This window comes from Atractosteus spatula, chromosome 20 (assembly GCF_055471065.1).
Source record: "Atractosteus spatula isolate fAtrSpa1 chromosome 20, fAtrSpa1.hap1, whole genome shotgun sequence".
Classification (NCBI taxonomy): Eukaryota; Metazoa; Chordata; class Actinopteri; order Semionotiformes; family Lepisosteidae; genus Atractosteus; species Atractosteus spatula.
The window spans coordinates 13,877,960-13,899,577 of NC_142725.1; the positions used below are offsets into that span (position 1 = coordinate 13,877,960).

The window sequence follows — 21,618 nt, forward strand, 5'->3', positions numbered from 1 at the left end:
CATTTCAATTGATAAAATCTGTGTATCCCCAATTTTTATCACCTACACTCGCTGATTTGTATGTATTACAACAAACAAGGGCTGTGGCGTGTTTAAATTCTCCCAAATGACTCAAATGAAAATACTTAATTTTGCCTCAAAGGGAGGCAATTTAAACGGTAAACAGTGCAACATCCAAAATAACACTGGAAAAACAAAATATGAACATTTAACCATATCAAAATGTACATAACACTTCGTATTAAGCCTATCTCATTTGCAACACAAACAAAACCTGTTAGCTTTTAGAATCAAGAGTTCAATCTTTTTAGCTGCAAAGACTGGTGAAACGAAAGTGTGTTGTTGATTATTTCTTGAACGACAAATAAACATTAGAAGTGGAAACATTAGAAATAAACAAACTGAATGTGGATAACATTCCTGAACAATATCAGTCTTCCTGGAAGAATAAGGACTTTTCACCTTTAATGGGTAGTTGTTTAGTCTGTTGCAGTATTTCTTTTCAAACCTGGCGCGGCTCTGATGACGAACCGCTGGCACAGGAGTTATAGCTGCGCATGCGTACGCCTCATAACCGACGCACTTATCCGGCCCGTATTAAAAATTCGGGGTTAATTTAAATTTGGGTATACTGACCTTTTCTATCTCAACGTCGATCAGTCTGTCTTAAATATAGGGGGTTAGTAATTTCACCTGAACGCAAATGACTTGCTCTCTTAAAAAAACACCTACAGTTAGGCCTTTTCTATTAAAGGCAGGACAAGCACAGCTTGAATTCAGAATTCCGAGAAAAATCAATTCAATAAGTAGGGATACTTAAGAAGCAGATAAACCATTTAAAAAGTATATAAACATCATATTCTCATCAATGCACTAGTAGCTTTCTTCTTTTAGACATTCAAAAGCATGCAGCAAATCAATACCAAAATGATAGAACAAAGCCATAGGTGACTGTTTTTATTTCTGTAACACGGACTGATACAATCCAGTTCTACATGATCCTCATTAAATTATCAAGTGAAATAAAATCATACACCATACATACCAATTAACAAGGTTAATTAATATTTTCATCAGAAAATAACAGTGCTACCCTGTATTTTAAATGTTATAATAAGATACTATCACTGACAAATACATATACATTATAAAGTACACGCAGTGTCAGGACTAGACTGAAACTGCTGCTCTGAGGCTTGTACATGTATTGTCTTAAGGGACTCAATAGCAGAGGAAACCATAAAATGAAAGATCGAGGCTCTGTGTTGAAGCTCGTAAAACAACTTCTGTCATCTTTGCTCTTCTTCTATTTGTAGTTTCGCAGATAGACCAGCCTGTGTGGCTGGAATTTCTCACGGCACAAGGGACACTCTGCCTGTAGAAAGAAAAATGAAAATATGTTTTTTAGAAGAAAAAAAAACCCCAAATAAAAGCTTAGAATTTTCCCATAAAATACAATCGGGAGAGATGAGGTGGCCACCACCCTTCTGAAACACAGAAGCAGGCTCCTCACAGTGCTGCTTCACCTTGGTATTGCACCACTCAGTGATGCACTCCCAGCAGAACAGGTGGCCGCAGGGGGTCGCGGTCGAGTGTCGCCGGTTCTCCAGGCACAAGATGCACAGGGAGCAACGCGTTGCCGTAGTTTCCACAGACTGTGAACTAAAAAGAAAAGAAAAAAAGAGACTAACTGCCACCCACTTTGCTAGCACATCTCTCCAACCCGCAACACGCTCTTCAGAATCAATTAAGCAAATTTCAAATCCACTTTCAATGAGAAACCTTCCAGCCTCCTCGACTTTCTCCTACCAACAGTGTCCTCACTGCATTTAAAACCTAAAACAGCAGGTATATCTTTAGCTAAAGGGCTATGGGAATCTGGAACAAGCTACCGCAGCCACACTGTCAAAGCCAATGTCTTTCAAGATCCGTCTGGATAAGATCCTTGGTTCGGTTAAAGGGGAATGGTAGTCCCAATTTCTCAGAGCAGTAATTAAATCTCCGTCACAAAATAAATTCATGGACGCTGTAGAAAAAACGCACAAATTTGGAATTAAGCACAAATTCATGAACTTTCTGAAAGTACTGCAAGTCGCCATGTTGTCGCAAACTCGCATTCGAGTTCCCACAAACCGTGACGAGATGCGGTTCTTCCTGCTCACTAGTCTCCGTAATGAATAGTGTGATGTGATGGACGAGGGAATACGTACAGGTTGTGCAGCAGACATTTCACCACAGAAATGTTCCAACGTGATTTGCGTGCAGAATTAACAAGTAGTATTTGTCGGAAAAATCCTTCTCAAAACTGAAAGCAGTATTTCTACTGGATTAAAAGAGATGTATTCACGAGCCTGCTGGTTTACAATGTCATAGGTCTGCACGCGTCACCAGAAGTTATGTTGCCACATTCTGAATTACAGAACATGGTGCTGCACATACCTGGAAATTTAGTCTATTTTGTAAATGTAAACTGGAGGTTTTATGAGTTACTGTGTACAGTTTATTTTACTGTGGTTTGAAATGCACTTATCAATTCCGGCTAGATGGGCTACGGGGCCTCTTCCTGTTTGTAACCGTTACGTGCTTGAATTACCAAGACCATCACTCTTTGAAATGAAATACCTGGAGGAGGGGAGGTTTCGATGAAGTCTCCACTCCTGCCTGGCTCTCTGTCTCTGGCGGAAGTTGTTGAACTGCAGGGCCAGAGTCAAAGCCAGCTGTAGCAGCGAGACAGCGCCCAGCAGTCTGTAACTGTTACGGACGGCGCGGTCACCTCCCGGCTGACCATGCACACGCAGCTGAAAAGCAAGCCGGAGGAGAACACTGAACAAAAAAACAAAAAAATGAATCTAACGTGTATACCTTGTGTATACAGAACAGCTTGAGCAATAACGCTTATTTTCATCGGATTACATTTTCCATTTAAAAATTCCAAAACCCCCTGTGATAGGTCGGCCAGATTTTCTTTGCCTTATATAAAATCAGAAGAAAAGAAACACAACGTGTGGAGTGACAGAAGATGGCCCCACAGCCGAAAAGTTGTGTTTCTTTTCTTCTCTTTTCAGCAGGGAATAAACCTTTACTTGTTCCTTTGCAGCCTACGCAGGCTGAAGCAGCTCCCTACTTATATAAAAATAGGCCTATTTTGCAAAAAGGAGGGAAACAAGATGTCTAAAATGGCACTTGATTGCTCCTTGATCAACTTACGTAGTGGATGCCCGCCGCCCTCTTCCCAATATGATAAAAGGCTGCAGTGAGGTAGAATACAGCCACATGCAGCCTGCGCAGGAATGTGATGCTCAGCTGGGAAACGAAGAGGATTTGCAGGCCGGTCTTCTTCTGGGGCTCCGTCAGGAGTCTCACGGCCCGGTGGATCCGCTCTCTGCAGTAGGAGACTGGGCTCCACCATCGGGAGGCCGTGGTGGGACTGCTAGGGATTTCAGATCCCTCAGCCTGGAGCTCATGTTCGAGACAGACGAGGGCCTTGTCCACAAGATACGGCACGACGACGTGGAGCAGGATCAGGGCACCCCGACGCGTACGAGAGGGCACCCTCCGCTTAGTGGGATCAACCTGGATTATGCTGACATACTCTTCTCCAAGGGTCTGATAACCTGTGGGGGAAATGGTCAGATTTCACAGCAGGCGAGATCAGTCAGGAGCGATACTCCGTAAACAACCTTTAGTCGAAATGAAGTCTTCCTTACCTGCAAACGTTGTAAGGCAGTGGTATGCAAGATCCGAGAGAAGTTCTATTTCCTTTCTCCATTCTAACCACCTTTTAGACCCTGTGAAAAATCAAATGAATCCTTCACAACAGAAAATACGTTGCATGTCAAATAGCAACCTTCCATTGCTAAAATAAGTAGCCAAAATTGAAGCGTGGGAACATGAAATGTTTAGCATAACCCGCCGTGGAAAAAAAAAATGAAAATGTCACGAAACAAGTCATAAAAATGTATGGATATTTAATGTCCCGTTATTTAAATACGGACTCACCTGCAAAGGTTTGAAAGGCGTCATTGGCGTTATTTCTCAGACAGCTCTGGTAATACTCATCCTTTTGACTGGCACGAATCAGATGGGGTTGGTTTGCAGGCAACAAAGGCATGACGTTAACCCTTGAACAAGAAAGCAAACGAACAGCATCCTCAGTACTGCTTACAAAAACGACTTATTATCAATATCGAGCAATATAGGCTCACGATGCAAACCAAATTACAGCGCCGATAAATGTATCCTTCTCGCTGTGGGAGATTAAAATGAGACACAACCGTAGCCGAGTCTCTCCTGATCCTAAAATATAAAAAAAACCTGAAAGAACAAAGAAATATATTTTACAAACTTACTCAACTCATCGCCAACCTACCTACTCCAGGCAACTCACGGTCCATTGCGTTTACCTGCCTTTTCCTGTTCCTGTGCGATGCAGGAAAAACCCGGATGCACCAGAGAGAGAACAATTACAAGAGCGTAAAAGTTTGAGACGAAAACCGTGGTGAATAAACACAGCGGCACCTAGTGGAGGTATGACGAAAATAATAAGCAAATTAGTATTTTTAAAATTAATTTAAGCCTCTGTGCATGCATTATTTTTTTTGTTTAATTCGATATCACAGTTCCACGGCTTCAGTCCGGGTCGGCAAAACCAACGACATTAATAAATGTTTGTGAAATGAGACGTGAAAAAAATAACAAAAAACAATGGTGGGGATTCTTTTTTTTTATCAGAGAAGGTGAAGGAAAAAGGAATGCACCGGCTGTCTTCATAAACACTAAAAAGAAATGTTTTGTTTTTGTTATTCAAATTAATCGTTAAAATTACGATTCTCTAGTGAGCCAAATGTCGTTCACTGACGTCATCCCAAAGAGAGTGCTGCATTTTGCCTTGGCTAGCGATTCAGGCAAATTAGCATTGGATGCTAACCTAGTTTCAGAGTGTTTTACAGAAAAGCAATGTGGCAGGTTTAGAATGTCATTCAGTGACAGTGGCTCTTGCTGTTTGTACGTTTCTTTGGTCTGTGAGATGAATAGTTCTTTTTCGGGTATGCTGTGTAGGTTTCAACTGCTTCTAAAGATTTGTACCTGCAGTCCGAAGTCACCTTGTGAAAGTGAAAGCTAGCTGGTATAGGAAAAGGGTTCTCTGGGGAAATAAAGTGCTTAAGTGGATGGAAAAGTACAGTATTTTACTGCCAATACAACACAAGAATTCAATAAGATGAAAGAAAATAATGAGGCAGCACTTTTAAATGCAGTCTTCTCCCAAGACTATGGTTTTCCTCAAGCAACATAGCCTGGCTGTAGTGTAAATGCCACAGTTTGCTTTATGAAAAACTCACACCATGTAATAATTAACTCTTACAACCTTTCACCTCAAACACTTCTCTCTCAAGTGTTTCAGAACCCGATCTTCTCCGATTCCAACTGAATCAGAGCAATGCTCACAGGGGCACTGTGTGTGTTCTATGTGGGGGATGAAACTTACAAGTCTCCTGCCATTGCCCAGTAACTTGCAGAACCGGTTTCTTTGTGATTTTATTCAAGCAAAATCAAGTCACAGCTTTTTGTTTCGCCAGCTAGCAGACACCTCCTTTTTCACTTTGGCACAAAGTGCAGATTTATTACCTTCTAAGAGTCCCCTCCCAATCTAAAAAGTTACATTCGAGTTGTTTGATTAAGAACCTGCAGGAACTCATTTGCAGCCTACTGTGGGCTGGGAAGGGATTTAGTTTACAGTAAGGAGGAGGTGGAGTTTTTGTTTGAAACTCTAAGTTACTTGTTACTTCTTACAGACTGAGGCTAGGCTCACTGTAGCGCTAACACACACTTCACAGATGTGGCTCAGAAAATGGACATGAAGCTTTGTTCAAACTTTTAAAAGACAAAGGTAAGTCAGATTTCATTTGTTCTTGGAATACTTTATCATACAGCTCAAATAGTTCTTTCACGCTGAGGTCTGACATTAATAAACTAAAGAGGTAAGTGAGTATCTCGTTTGTTGGGGTTACAGGGAAACACAGGCTACTTGTTTCAAAGTCATTACGCTTTTGTCTTCTCCTTTAATAATGAAATATAAAACGTTCCTCTGCTGCTTTTAACAATCTGAAATAAAAAAAGAAATCTATTTTTTGAGGCAGTTCCAAATAACAAATCAGCAGCAGGTTATTATCTTAGAACTTATTTAGTGTAAATATGTGTTGTGGAAGCAGCAAACATTAATTTCGGGGGTTTTTAATATACTGAAACAGCTGTCAAACGGTCTTGCTACAGAATTAGTCTGTACTAACAAGATGAAACTAGCTTCTGCAGTTTTAAATACTTAGGTGCCAAGTATTACTTATGAAAATGATATATTACAATATTAACAACTTGGTATTAAAAATAATAACACATGATCATAACACAACTTTTAGGAAAAAAATAAAATGTAAAGGGGTATTTTCATTTTTTACTTAAATTCAACCATTATTACGAAAAATTACATTAGCCAAGAAAAATCAAAGAAAAAAGTAAACGACCTTCTGGTTTCATTAACTTCTTAATGGTCCAACTTTTATCAATTTAGGTAATAAATTTTAAGAGATTTGCTTTCAATTGAAAATTAAACTTTTTAGGTTAGTGTCCCATGCTTTTAAAAGTTTTCTGAATGGATCTTTGTTTAAAGGCAGAGAAATATAAAATGATTCAATACAATACAATACAATACAATATAATTTGACAGGCATTTCTTTCCCAAACATACAAATACAAATACAAACTGAAATTTTAATCTGTGTATTTAATTTCGAAATATATGTACATGTGCAAATACAGCACCTGAATGTGTATTTCCTAGCAATCAAATCTAATAGTAAATAGATTAAATGAAAGTCACAAGCCTTTAACAGACCATCGTGAGCACCATACCATTGTGCTTTAAAACAAGGACTGCTGGTGAAAGGCACATTAAGCTGAAGAGAAAAAATAGGATTTAACTTGTCAGAACATGGCCTGAGTTACATACACAGGTGTAAAAAAGTACAAGAGACAGTGTAATAGACCAATTGTGCAATACCGGATTATTCTGCACAAATTCAGTGATCATTTTTAAAAATATAAAGATTATTTATGTGTTTTTTTCTGGATAATTAGAGCCTTACAAAGAACATTTTCTTTCATTAGGAACGTATGTTGCCTATAACATGTCTCCATTATGTATAAACTTTATTGATTTTGAATGTGACACTATTTGTGTTTAGTCCTTTGTGGAAACATATACCATATATGCAAACAAAAACTAAATTCAGGACATAATGAAGAGCTGAAGCTATAGAGACTTAGTTCCTTTTATCTGTCAGCATACCATAATGTATATTACATATTAGATCTTCATGTGTAAAATCATTAACAAAACAGAGACAACTAAATCTGGGTCTGAGCTGTAGCTTGTATGACTGAATATTTGTGATGAAATATTTTTTTCTGTTGATATTAAAGCCATTAAACTTTAACACTGCTATCATATTGGCTCGTAGTAGTTTTATTGTTTCATACCTGTATTAAGAAATATAAAGGCACAGAGAAAATGTGAAAAAATATTCTCCTTTAATGTGATTTTATTTCTATCAGAAAGGAATCGGTATACATCCCCCAGGGTATGTTTTTTTTTCCTTGCTGCATCGGCAGTGATCTGATAAGCAGTGACTATCTGTAAACCTTACAGGTATTTTGTTGCTTAGTGGTAAAGCAGCCCTAGTACTCAGTACATATTTCAGAGGAATGAGGATGAAACAGAGCACAGGTCATGGTGTTTCTTGCAAAGCACTACCACATATTAATCATCACGAGGAGATGGCACACTAGGCTATAAATACAGATAGGATGAAGACAGGTAAGAATTTTGATGATCTGTCCTACTCTACTATATCATGAAGAGGTGTCATTCTACTTTTCCTGCCATTCTCTCTTCTCTCAGTTTGCTTCAGCTATGTTGTCACAAGGATCAGATTTGTCACAACCTTCTTCCTTGTGTTTCCACCATTAACCACAATGCCTTGTCTGTTGACTCGCACATGTCAGGCACACTCCCTGCCTGCTGTGATGCAAATAGACCCTGACTGACAGCGTACTTCTATAAACAGTAGAAGCTCTGATAGAGCATTTAGTCTATAACAGAAATATTCTAGTGTAATCCCAGCGCATGAACTCTTGATAACATTAATAGTGAAAGAAACTCTTTGAAACATTGGCTGTGGTATAGCATAGTAAAATGACAGCAATGTGTAGTAAAACTACAGTTAAATAATAGAATGGTAAGGTGAAGAAGGGTATGGACCACCATGATACAAAGTGGAAACTACAGCAGAACTCAAGACATATTTAATGCAAACACAGTAAAAGCATGCAAAACCACTGTGCACATTTAGTATCCTAAATTTTCAAGGAAGTCACACACTGCATCTTGTTATTAGAGGGTAAAGGACCAGTAGAGCAGATACTTGATACTTAATTAGGTGTCATCTTTGATTAAACATGCCTTGTATTCCTTTATGTGTATTATATTCAGGGTTTCTTTACCGCAGCTTGAATACGGCATGCTAAATATTCCTTCACGCATTTCTTTCACATGTAATTTGACAGCAGTTCCTATTTCAGACCTACAGATCTATGCAGATCCAAAATGCCAGTAGCGACTGCTGCTGATTTGCAGACATGTCATTAGCTGTTGTAATCTAAAGTGGCAATCTCCTGACAACCTTTCGGAAAGGAATAAAATGCTACAGACAGCGAAGCACGTACAGTATGAAGGACTAGAACAGGTTCTTTGCAGGTTGCTGTTTTTCAGAAATATGTGTTCCACAAAGGTTTTAACTGGTCATTTTATAAAAAATATCCCATGGGATATGTTTTGTGTTTTGAAGTAAGCCATCAGTTCAGCTCCTTCTGAAGAGTAACAGAAGCTAACACAAGAACTATGTGAGCAGGCACTATATATCTGAGAAACTGCCTTCTCACTGCTTCTGGAGAGGCAGAAAGTGCTTCTAGAGCACCAATGGCAGAGGTCATGTGCTCTATAAAACATAGATAGCAACCATGTGTCCAGCAGAAAGTAGCAGTAGCTTTTGTTTAACTATGCAAAACAAACTATTTGTCATAAGGAAGGTGGGGCTACATCACAGGCAATTAAAAAGACAATTCAACCAGACTTTGACCTCCCTGGCTTTATGCGTATTGTGTGTGTGCAAACCAATACTGACAATTTGCATTGTTGATACTCTCTTTCAAAGAGTAAAATAGAGTAAAATATAGTTATGGTTTTGCTGTTTTTTTACTACAGCAATATACTGTATAGGCTGTAGGTTGTATGGAGCTTTTTAAAAATTGTTCTCTCAGAGGGCTCGGGTGCCTTTCTCACCACTGAATAGCACTGCATGGTCATTCCTCTGATATTGGTAAATCTCTAACTTAACATTCCTATGGAGGTTTTCAAGTTTGGCTGGGAGGATTCAGAAGGACAGCAGGTTAAGAAACTACAGAAAGGTAGTCAAAATGTCTTTAAAAGCATGAGAATAAACCATTCAAAGAAGATAATGTGCTTTGGTCTTAGCTAAGTGGTTCTGCTACTAATATCCTTTCTCGTGTTCTTATGGTCTTATTTCAGCTGTTTATAGAATACATTTTTTCTAATATCAGATAGACACAAGTTTCTAAGGCAAAGATAATACAGGCACTACTTGTATATAAAGTACACAGCAAGACGTGTTCTCATCCTCAGTTTAACTTCAGCTTGTACTCAAAAAGGGTTTCTACTGAACTGCTCAGTTCCAAATTATGCTTCTTTTATGCTTCTCATGCCTTCATTCTTGCAATCCCTATTTCACTAGACGTAGATAATTGTTGTTCATTTAGGGAACACCCACTATAGACAAAGCCATTTCAAATTACATTAAACCACTTCCTGGTGTTGGACGCAGAGTGCAAAGCAGTTGTGCTGTACCAGCACACACAGCCAGCGCATAATTTTGCACTGTAAAATACAAACATACGTGGGGATTTATTCTTTCAAAGGTGACAAGCTTAAGCACAGTCCACTGCTTTTCTCTTGAAGGTAAAGCTCTGTGCATTTTTCTTCTTATTTACTCTTCGATGCAGGAATGTGACAGATTGTCAAAAGATGAATTCTTTACCTCCACTCTCTCTGAAAGGGGTGGAAGGAGCCTGTTCCATATGTTGTGGTTGAGCGATCTTATTCAGGTCTTTCTGACCTTTCTGTATTGGGTATTTTTAGATTCTTAGGTTCATCATAGCTGCAGGTATACAGTATGTAGGTGGCAAAGCATTTTACAAGTATCATGTGACTGACAGAAGTGTTTCCCACTTTGAAGTGTAGAGATTCATGGCACTGTAAATTTAAAAGTGATAACTTAATGAAGATTTAATTCACTTTATATAGTAATTTAGAAAAGGGACAAAAATCTTAACTGCTGTGTGTGGAAGGAACTTGAAAAAATATAATAAGCTCTGTATTCAAGCTGGAACTTTTGCTACTGGATAGTTTCTCTCTTGGTGTTAGGAAGGAGGAAAGAGAGCTGTTAATGTTACCATTTAAAGCTGCAGGTAGAATCAATCCTACATATCGTCACTTATACTCTCCAGGAGAGAGGCAAGGACTGCAATCACACCAAGAATGCCATCACCGAGAGAGTATTTTAAAAATGAAATGTGGTAACAAGATTACTGTAGGCTGAAGGTGGATAAACTTAAATTACAAGTGTAATAAATCAACAGTAAATCAGTACATTAAGGCAGGAGACATTCATGGGGCTGTGTTATTTCTAGGTTTTATGTTCAGTGTCTTGTATAAATATAAACTGTTTTTAGACCTTAACTATGCAGAAAAGGGAGAATCCTACAGTGTAATGTGCTTTGGAAACATAATGCAGATCTTCATGTGTTTACCGTGTTGTATACTCCAGCAAATGCACACAGCAGTGGATCAAAGTCAAACTGTGGTGAAAGAATAGTAAAGTTTAGACAAGTCTGGCAAAGCATTAAAAAACAGAATGACCACGACAACCCACATGCAGTGATTTGCCAAAGCATTCACCCCATTTCAATAGCTTCTTTCACCCATAAAAGTGATGTAAAATATTCACCACAAAGGAATGTGTATACATCATCTTTAATTCAGTAAAATAGCACAACATTTGCCAGGTACTGTAATAAATTATAGAAAAATTGTACAAATGTTGTAAATATACGGAAGCAAACTTTTGTAAATGTTTGTGAATATCACTATGGTGTATTAACGACACAACCATGACCCAGAAATCAATATATTTTGTTTAGTATTCTGTCTTTTTAAAAAAAATACAACTCTGTGTTAGAAAGAACTTTTGTCTCTTGTTCGCAAATAACCCTTACAAAAATTGCAGGCAAGATAGAGGCTCAGTTTGCTCCAGATGTCTTTTGAATGTGATTGAAATGTGAGTCTAGATTGACTGAGGCAACAGAAAGAAAGGACTGTTATGTTAGCACCTCTCTGTACCAGTTTGTGACATCGGGCAGCTGCAGAGACACAATCAGCATATTGGGGGATTCATTAATCCGGGAACAGAATTGTTTTATTGTTTTATTTAGTTATAAACTGGTTGCCACTGGTGTAAAGACCTGTGGTATGATGTTTTCCATTCTACGTGTATCATACAGAATTTGAAAGTAAGTATGCTCAATAATTCACTACTAAGCCCTTTATTTTTTCCCCCAGAGCATAATTTAAATGAGTGTGATTGTAAAATAAACTTGAATGCTGAGTAACTTTATCCTAGGAAGCTATTACTGAAGATATGCAGTTAGTTAAATCTACAATATAGGTACAAAATATCATTGTTTGTGGTAGCATTGACTTTCCAGAGGGTCAGTTATTTCTAAAATATCACACAATGGCAGAGACATGAAACGACCATATTGGTGTTCTTGACAATCAGTCTTATTAATATTTACAATGTTTAACGATAATGTAAAATAGTATACAATGTTTTACTCTTATGTGTTTATTTGATATGTTCTTTAATAGTTTATTTCCTACAATATTTAGGTCAATGATCATGACTTTATTACCAAGGAATTGTATTATGTTTGATGTTTAAAAGTTTGACATAAAAGACACCTTTATTCATCTAGAAAACGATCAATAACAATCAACAAACTTTTAACAACGTGGAGGGAAAGATTTATAATGATACACAAGGGAAGATCTAAAAAATATCACCTTCTTGTTGCAGAACATTAGAGAAGGCCAAACATTTTGTTTTCAGATGCTGCTGTGTCACACAACAAGTTGTGTAGGCAATACAAAGGTTTTGGTACCCTTAAAAATTGCTGGCAGCTAAAATAAGTTGCATGTTTTTCTTTTTTATCCAAAGGACTTTGAAATTGAATCTTTTTTTTGCTGGGAACAAATTGCTTTAGTGCTTTGACCAATATGAAGTGCCAAATGCCATAAAACTCCACCCTAAAGGAAATTAGCTACTTTTTTCTGTGTTCCAGTCCTATCTGGATCTACACTTGTGAGATCTCTCAGGTTCACGGCAAATCAAGAGATAAACTCAACAGAAAGCAAGCTTTGGTGATCTATTAGTAAACAGGAATGCCTTATCTACAAATGTTCTGTTTATTAAAGCAGTGTGAGAAACATCTGTGATATTCAGCATGGAGTTCGTTTTCAGTGTTTTTTTTTTCTTTCGGAAGATTTAGAGCTGGAGTTACAGGGCAGTGGCCTGAGATGTAGACACAATGCGTGCAAGCTTAGGCCCCAGGTATTTTGTCCAGTTGTGTACAATGACACTTTCCATATTGGAATTACCGCTGGCACCTTGAAGATGTTAAGGTTATGTGGGATGTAGAAATGAAGCACTTGAGCTGGTATTGCTTTTAATGTAAAACTCCCTTTTTCCACAGAATTAACTAAAATGATTGATCATTATTACTTGAAGCATAGAATGGATATCGAGGTTAATTAATGTTCTGATAAAATCAATAACAAATTAGATAAAAAGCATGATAACAATTGAAGTTTCCATATTATAGTTTTACAATAAGTTTTAAGGAGTTTTCTATCTATCATATTCTATCACAAATAAGACAACTAGACTAACACACAAAAGGTAATGGGAACTTGGAATGTGTTTATTTTTTGCTGTTTACAACCAATTGGACAAATCTAGCTAATTCTAGATACCTGTTGTCTCTAGGCTGTTTTTAAAGCTTGTGTTTTCCAGTCATCATTACATATACTTTCTATAATATCTATTGGCATTTTCTCCTGTTTCTGACTGTCTAAAAACTCTTACCAAGAAAAAAGAAGTGAAAACAAACAATTACAGTTTCTTTCATGTGCCTATGCACAGTTTATCCAATTCCATTAGTGTTAATAATACAGTATTTGGTCTCTTTGTCACTGGTCTCTCAGTCTGAGGCTCTGTGTCTATTTTATTTAAGGATCTGATTTATGTGCCTGGCTTTCACTAAGAGCCAATGCTCCCTCTATCACCTCTGTTGGTTTTAAATTCAAAGATGCGGTTATGTTTGTTACCTAAGATAACATTTAAGCTTATAAATCATCACTTAAGGAACCACAGGGCTCTTTAAAAACACTGCTAGGGGTATAAGGCTTAAGAGCTAACAAATACTGTATTTCATTACTGTATACTGTAATTCAGTCTGTCTTCTGATTTGTCAAGGGAATTCTAAAGCAAAGGCTTGGATATCTTTACTCCAGAGTTTTTTTTAAATCTAAACCATCTCTAGATATTAAGTTCATCCTCATCCATTCAAAATGGATGACTTAAACAAATAAAACACCCTTAGTTTTTAGGTCGGAGTCTTGTTATTTATTGCTGCAAAACTCACAAGCAGCAGTCCACATACAGTATTAACCTGCTATTAGAAAAGACTGAATAGCTGCTAAAACAAAAGCATTTGCATTTCTTCCTGAACAAGACCTTTTGTAGGATCAGTAAACCAGAGTTTCCACACCTGAAATTCACCTGCTTTATTACCGGGAACCTCATGGTATGTCATTGTGCGAGTTCAGACCTGTGCTTTCTTTTACTCGGCCTGTCTACTTTCCTGTCATACAAGCCTACAGTCAGAAGCACTGTACTCTTTTTCTCTCTGCTACGTGAAGCATGGCATAGCTCTGTTCAAGGTTTGGGGCATGTTTCTTTCTTTGGAGTTGACATTTTAACGCAACAGCTCTGAGAAAAGGCTCTTTTCTAATTTATTTCTTTTGTGGTTGGGTTAACCTCAGGAATGCGGGGATATGAATGAACTTCACAGGTCAATGTGAAGGTGAGAAACTATTGCCAATTTGTGGTGAACATAAAATGTTTACCAGTGTACGTTTTGCTTGGAAATGGCATCTACCATTTTGCTTATTTAGTTGTTTAATTTCTGGATACATATTTCTGAAGTTATAAGGCATTTCGTAATAGAGAGCCAAAGCGTCGTTTGAAAATTTGTTGATAAGTATTATCCTATTTTATAATTGTCTGCCATTATAACTGATGTATGTCCTAGAACTGTATTGCATTGATTTTTCATTCAGCTTAATTACGAAACCTTTTTCTGGTAACCTGCACTCAAATCTCAGAGGGCTTTCAATCTAAACAACATCATTTAAAAACAATAGAACTTCTAAGTGCCTTTTTATCTTGTAGATATTTTTTTTAAAATAGACATGACAGAAAACTAAGTATTTGAGATCATTATGTAAAGATAATTATTGACTAATTATATGTTTTAAATACTGAGTTATTTTTTTAATGAATAACTAAGCTATAAAAGAGTATAATTAGGTATATACAGTATAAGCACATTTATTTTCTTCAATGCATCTAATAATTAAAATCCCATTTGAATCAACAAACTGGAAGCTCTGGAAATATTTCCAGACCATCACATTATAATATAAGAACTTTCTTGCAAATGAGTCACCACTTAAAGGATGAAGCAAACATCTATTGTTGGTCCTAAAGTATGAACTAATGCAGTGTTTTTACGAAATGGGCTGGATGGGCGGAATCGCTTCCTCTTGTTTGTAACATTTCTCATGTTCTTATGGACATTTAGATACTTCTAGGCTCTGTCAGGAACTCAGGAACTGGCCTGTTCGGGAGGGCACCATGCTTGAGTCATTCAATAGATTGTGGTAGCTCTAAAATAAGGCAGGTGTAATACATATTCTCTTCTTTGTGTATGAATTGAAAATCAAATTAAAATCTGGAAATTAAAATTAAAAAAAGATTGTCACATCCAGTATGATTACTATTGATAACAGCTTCTATTGATAACAGCTTTAGCAAATACTCAACATTCAAACAACATGTAAAAGCATGGTCATTTCCAGTTCAAGCTACTCTCAACAGTACTGGAAGTCCCTCTATGTTGATCAAATGTTTTATGTTTGGGGATAATTCAACGGTTCACTGTCAAAAATCTCTAATACAGACTTTGACTTGCTACTTTGAAGCAAAGCAACAATGCTGATTCTTTTGCACTGAAAAGTATTTTAAGTTTAATTTTTTTTTGTGGTAAAGATGTATGTTTTAAAACTGAACAATAGAAAATAAGACCATGAAGGTATTTTATGTTTATGGCTGAAATAAATAGGGTAGGCTATCTGATACAAAGCAGTCATGCAGAGGAGTGATTTTAAGAAGAAGGGTTATGAATTTGAACTGTTTTACTGTTATTTCTGATGATGCAATGTAATGTATCCAACTAGATAAATGCTACAGACTTCATGCATGTCTGAGACTATGATATGTTATGTGTAAGTGAGGTTTACTTTCACACCTGTTATCAAGGCAGCGTTTCTCTGGAAAACACTCTCTGGCTGTAGGCTATGCTTTGAAAAGTTAGATGAAGCATAGGTCCTGCTCATTTTGTTTTTGATGTGGCAGTAATAATGAGAGATAAATGCACACTGGCAGCTGCCTGGATTCAAACAAAGCCACCATTCACCAGGTTAGAGTGCTGAAGATCGATTTCCGCGCCATTGTACGAGAGACGAGATGCTCATGTGATGTTGTTCTTGGTAACTGCCATACCTGTCACTGACATCACCGATAGAAACTCCTTCTTCAAAGTCACTGCTGTGGCTGGATGCCTGGGTGCAGCTCTTTGTGTTAACCAAGGAAAAGATTCCCCCAAGAAGAGGCATTTTTTAATTTAACTTTAGATTCCCTAATTAAATAACACATGTAGTGTTTCATTTTCTACCTTCAGTCATGAACCCCATGACCAGAGAAACTGAAAAAGTCTTGCACTTGTTCAGAGAGTGTGTTGAATATTATAAAACTACTTCTTAGGTTACGTTTGTCATGGCTCTTTTCCAAGGAACCACCAGAAAGCTCACCTGAAAACTAAACAAAGGATTTTGTCTACAAGGCCATTTTGAAGACACTAAGTGTCACAGATACTTCAGAAACTATCACTGAAATTGAAAATGTGGCAGCACTAGTGATTTAGCTAGCTGTAGTCTGCCATGACAGAAATAAAAAAAACACTTCTGTGATGCTACATAAAAGCTTGAAAATGAAACAAAACAATATCAAATTATGTCAAGGGAACTAGAAATTTCAAGAAGTCAAAACCTGACTGTTCAATGTATAGGTAAAATAAGATGATAGATGTTTAATTAAGTGTTGAGTTACTAACATATTATGTCAGTTCTCACAATAATTGCAACTGGAGTGTGACTTCAAGAGTGTCCCAGTGAAATGCCTTTGATAATTACTGCAAAATAAATGCTCCTTAACACTGAAATGGGCATCTGAGCTATGTTCACCATAGTGAGTCATTATTTTGATTATTGTAAATGGGAAAAAGATGAATTTCATACTTATCCAACGTTTGCTGTTAGCCTGGAGTTTTTCATTTGTCAAAATTGCACTCCCTTGAGTGCTAGTTAAAGAGTGAAACTGCTAATGTTTTTTAAATGTTGGTTTAGTTTTCAATTTACATTGGCTGTACATCATGGCTTATACACAGACTCACACTAAAAAGCTGTGAGTCACACAAAATTAAGAATAAACCTAGACAACATTTTTAGTGTGAGCTGTTGAAGTTAAAGCTGAGTCACATTTGGAAGCACTCCACAGCTCCTCAACTGGAAATTAACCAAATCTGTAACCATTTAGGCCTCACGGTGGGGTAGTGGTTAACATTGCTGCCTCACAGCGCTGAGGGCTTGGGTTCAATTCCTGGGAATGTTTGTGGAGTTTGTATGTTGTCCCTGTGTTCACATGGGTTTCCTCTGGGTGCTCTGGTTTATTCCCACAGTCCAAAGACAGACTGTTAGGTTAATTAGCCTCTGGGAAAATGTACCCTGGTGTGAGTGTATGTGTTTTTGTGTCTGTGTGTGCCCAGTGATGGACTGGTGTCCCATCCAGGGAGTACCCTTGTTCCTGTTGCTTGCTGGGATAGGCTATGGCTCCCCCCCGACCCTAGATAACGTGGTTAGATAAAATAGATAAAGTGGTTAGAAAATGGATGGATGAACAGGTAACATTTTACTCCAGCTCTTCATATCTGAGAAATCTCCACACTGAATTATAATGAGCACAGCGTGACAGCAGTTATTTTAATTTTGTTTGGTACTGAAGATTTCTTGATACTTTTTGTGAAAACGGTATGTACTAAACAGGGTTATCGCTGTTATTGTTTTATCTATTTAAACTTGTTTTCTGGAGCACCCCAAGGGATTTCAAAAGTCTAGTTTTTGGTCATGAATGTGTCAGTGAAAGGTGTTATCCATATTGTCTGAGGCTTGAACTAATGTGTAATTTTGTTTTTCAAGGTACATTACAAAATACAGGGGCAGGATAATCTGTTAAAGGTACCCCTACTTGGGAAAGACTGAATGAAATTTAGAAATAACAGATCCTATATAAGCCTACTCAAGCATTATAAGTTCACTCCCAGGTCCTGTTGGAAACTGTGAGAATTACTATGTCAGTAATGCCATGACAGCACCACCCTTCTTTTCTTTTACATAAATACATCTTTGTTCTGTTTTAAAAGCAGGTTCCTTTGGAGATGAAACACATGGGTGATCTTTCTGAAGAAACCTGCTTTTCTGTTTTGTTTTTTTTTGTGGTTTAAGATTACTCATCACATGGTGTTAAAATTAGAACAGAATTACATTTCTACTTGCAGTAGTCTGGCATACTGCATATTTTATGAATTTCTTAATACAAGGTTTAAGAAAATCACATACCAGTATAGTAAACATTAGATTCGTTTTGCAGTTTATCCAAAGCTTCTTTCTACCCTTTTCACACTATATTCTGTTTTGAGGATGTTTTTTGCAATTCATTTACTAACTAACTAACTAACATTTGAAGTTGATCATTTAATTTTGCTCAAACAATGTCCACATAGCTCAATCTCAATCATGAGAAGTACCGTGATCAAGCTGAAAGTAACAACCAGTACTAAATTTAGTCTGCTGTCTGGCAGGTGGTCCGAGTTCATCTGAGTTTTAGAACTATAAAGAGACACTTCAAGCAGTTTGTGCTTCAGGCAGGTTAAATGGGATAACCAGGGGAACAGGAAGCCAAGGAAATTTCTGGAGCATGTTGTCAACTGTAGGCAGTGAAACTAAAATGACTGTACCCCTTAGGACATGTAATAGCTTTCATTTTACTCTGACATATCACAGCACTAGGTATATAAATCCAGTTGATTATTTGTTTTAGGGACTACAACATGAACTTTGTTTCTGCTGAAAATAGCCAGCATCTGTTTGTTTAGCTGGAATAAGAAAGAGTTTTTTTCAGAAGGAGGCTAAGGAAACCGGTAAGATCAAACCCTGTCTCGCCTCCTGCTTTGGAGTAAACAAAGTGCAAAGATAAGGAAACTAAAGATTTGCACTGAAGATGTTGGCTAATTTTGCATTTTGCATGCTGTGACCTCTACACAACAGTCTCTGATAAAACACAAGTGTGATGAATAAATGATTCATTTTGCATTTTGCTTCAATAATAAGAGGCTACTCCTGTACCTCCTGGGCCTGATCTGGGTAATTAATATGCACATATCTTTTATTTCTTTGAGTGTTATGTTCTGGGATTTGTGAGAAGAAATGTCACAAAACCGAATGTAAACATTTGGTTTCTTTTGCAATTCGTCTTGGGAGCAGTTTTGCAGAGTAGGTTAGTCTACAGACTCACTGGATAAGTGTCATTTCTGGAAGTAGGCCCTGTGATGGACCTGCGTCCCATCTGAGGGGGAGTCACATGCTCTCTTGTCAGCTTAATGCTACACAAACCAGGATAAGATGTAGCCTGATGAGCTACATTTTGGATCAAATATGAGAATTACCTGTCTGCTGTATTTGTCTTTAAGATACTCATGCTGGTTGGGGGTATGTTGGAAGAATTGATGACGATGAAGGTGATCAAAATAATATAAATTCTCAGTTTTCTAACAACAGAATCTGATATGTGTCTTTTCTTTCACATAACAGGTGTTCAACGTCTACTGCTCAGTTCAGAAGTAACCCCAGTTCCTGCTTTCCACTGACTCTGGCAACAGGCCCAGAAGCACTTTGCTGTTAGCTCTGCAGTATATGGTTATCAAAGCTTCGTTGTCATGCCTCAGGACTGGGCATGAAAGACGTTGGTACTTAAGGACTCATGTGCCTTCCAATTTCCTCTGAACCTTAACCTATTAATTTGTCTGTGGACGTCTGCTGTCACAAAGTGCCTTACCAGCCCAGGAATTCCATGTGTGCCAAAGCATAATTCCACGCACAAATAACAGCTTTGTCCGTCTGTGTCCTTCAGAGGGTTAAGACAAGCTATTACTGAACACTGTCCACATATTGTTTGGTAACCAACAGATAAAGAGCTACTGCACACCAGCTTTGTTGTTTTTTGAAGTGAAAAGAAAAGACGTTTGCTGTAAGACTTCAGCTTGTGCTTGAGAGAGCGAAAGTGAAAGAAATCTTCAAATGGCAATGGCAGAGCAAAGCCAGCAATCTAAATAAAGTTGCTGGGACGCCTTTTGGACTGATATAAAAACTGTTTTACCTGGATTCCAGCATATCCTGTAAATTTGGAATTTGCAATTAGACAATGGCCAATGCATCACCAACACAGAGGACAAGCTTAGGGAAAAAACCCCAAAAGAGTCAAGATTCTTCGACAACCAGCAGCCAGTATTCAGATTTCTTCCTATCTTCAAATAAAATAACAGTGGGTAAGTACGCCATTTCCTGTACATATGCTGGTATTAAAATGGAGGACCTCAACTTAAAAAATGTCCTATGTTAGAAGCCAAAACAGATGAAGAAACTCTATCTGAATGTTATGAATGATTTCAGAAACTTTCTGTTTTTTTGTATGAATTTCTTCAGTGGGAAAGAGTTGATCCTGGTCTATAATGTTTATTTTAAGTTTATTTTCAGCAGTGAGCTGTACGCTAGGGATAAAGACATTTATCTTTTTTTTCCCCATCATCAATGGTTTGGGTGTTGAAGACTCAAGATATCAGGTATCTTTCTGCATATTTAGGGTTCTTGGGTCTAAAGTCCATTGGTGATTCATTGGTCTTTGGTGTGGCATTATGGAGTTTTCAAGGTTGAAGGTTCGCCAACAGTTTAACAATTGAAGATAAAGTCTGTTTGTACAGTCTCATTGTTTTCTGATGTATAAGAAGGAGACCAAACTGAAAGGTTGATATCCCTGTGACATTAGTGCTTGTTGAACCACACATCTCAAGTTGTGCACTTCACTCTTAATGATTGGGCTTAATCAGATACGCTGTCTTCTGTAACCAGACCACTGCATAAACTGCAGTTAGCTGATGAAACGGATGGCATCACAGAAGACAGTGACAAATGGATCACTGTATCTGTATCTGTGCAGGAATGTCACCTTTTTTCCTTTTATTAAAACCTTAAGTGCACCATTACCTGGTTGTTATTTAATATTGGAAACAAAAGTAAAGTTATTTAGTATGTAACTTTTCTTATAGTGTCCCCAGTAAGAAAAAAATGGGTTATAATACCAAACACACAGTCTTCCCCAAGCATTTCATTTTCCTTCATGTTCACTTGCACTTTTGGTCTGATGTTCCTCAAAAAGGAGAGCACTTATTGTGCTGTAGACCTTATCATCAGACCTTATTATCATTACAACAGCCCGGAATGCTGCTTTGATAAAGAAAATTCACAGAACATTATTGTGATAGAAGCAGCATGAAACACTGTCTGAATCTAATGGATAAAGATTTAATGACTAGGCTGTATTTCCTGTTCTAAGGGGACACCATCTGTTATCGAGAAAATACAATGATTAAATAATATAAATTGAGAGAAAAGATTTTGGGAAAAATGTATAGTTAATTATGAGGAAAAACAATATAAATTATGTGAAGTCATGTTTATATAAAATCAGTAGTTAAGTGCATCTAGAAATGGTTCTTTGATTTCCAGACACATATTTCTGTACAGAGTAAAAGATTACACATGGGTGCTTTGTGGTTTTGATGATAAAATGGCAAGCTTTGTTTTAGCCCACTTGTCTAATTATAGAAAACTCTGTCTCAGCGGCAAACTGAAGAATGCAG

General features: G+C 37.4%; 1 protein-coding gene and 1 long non-coding RNA gene across 3 annotated transcripts; one reads left to right on the plus strand and one right to left on the minus strand.

The window, feature by feature from the left end:
- Positions 1-929: 929 nt before the first annotated feature.
- Positions 930-4,431, minus strand: pex10 (peroxisomal biogenesis factor 10). 2 transcript variants are annotated; one of them, XM_088938304.1, is made up of 7 exons: positions 4,370-4,431; positions 4,000-4,121; positions 3,708-3,788; positions 3,208-3,614; positions 2,623-2,798; positions 1,527-1,662; positions 930-1,375 (listed from the first exon to the last, which is right to left on the minus strand). In XM_088938304.1, exons 2-7 carry the CDS (start codon positions 4,109-4,111, stop codon positions 1,307-1,309), a joined length of 981 nt encoding a protein of 326 aa, XP_088794430.1. In that variant the 5' UTR covers positions 4,112-4,121; positions 4,370-4,431; the 3' UTR covers positions 930-1,306. The 2 variants fall into 2 exon arrangements, with proteins under 2 accessions (XP_088794430.1, XP_088794431.1); XM_088938305.1 differs by having other exon boundaries at positions 4,350-4,414.
- Positions 4,432-5,757: 1,326 nt separating this feature from the next.
- LOC148817596 (uncharacterized) lies at positions 5,758-19,939 on the plus strand. The gene is made up of 2 exons (XR_016094578.1): positions 5,758-5,887; positions 19,514-19,939. It is a non-coding gene; the product is annotated as an uncharacterized LOC148817596 (long non-coding RNA).
- The last annotated feature ends 1,679 nt before the right edge of the window (positions 19,940-21,618 follow it).

Bases quoted from the DNA above. Each gene is read 5' to 3' on its own strand.
- pex10 (XM_088938304.1), bottom strand. From the start codon at position 4,111: ATGCCTTTGTTGCCTGCAAACCAACCCCATCTGATTCGTGCCAGTCAA. The intron at 2,799-3,207 runs GTAAGTTGATCA...CTTGCTTTTCAG, and splicing joins GGGCGGCGGGCATCCACTAC to CTGCGTGTGCATGGTCAGCC. The intron at 1,376-1,526 runs GTGAAGCAGCAC...TTCTTTCTACAG, and splicing joins CTGAGTGGTGCAATACCAAG to GCAGAGTGTCCCTTGTGCCG.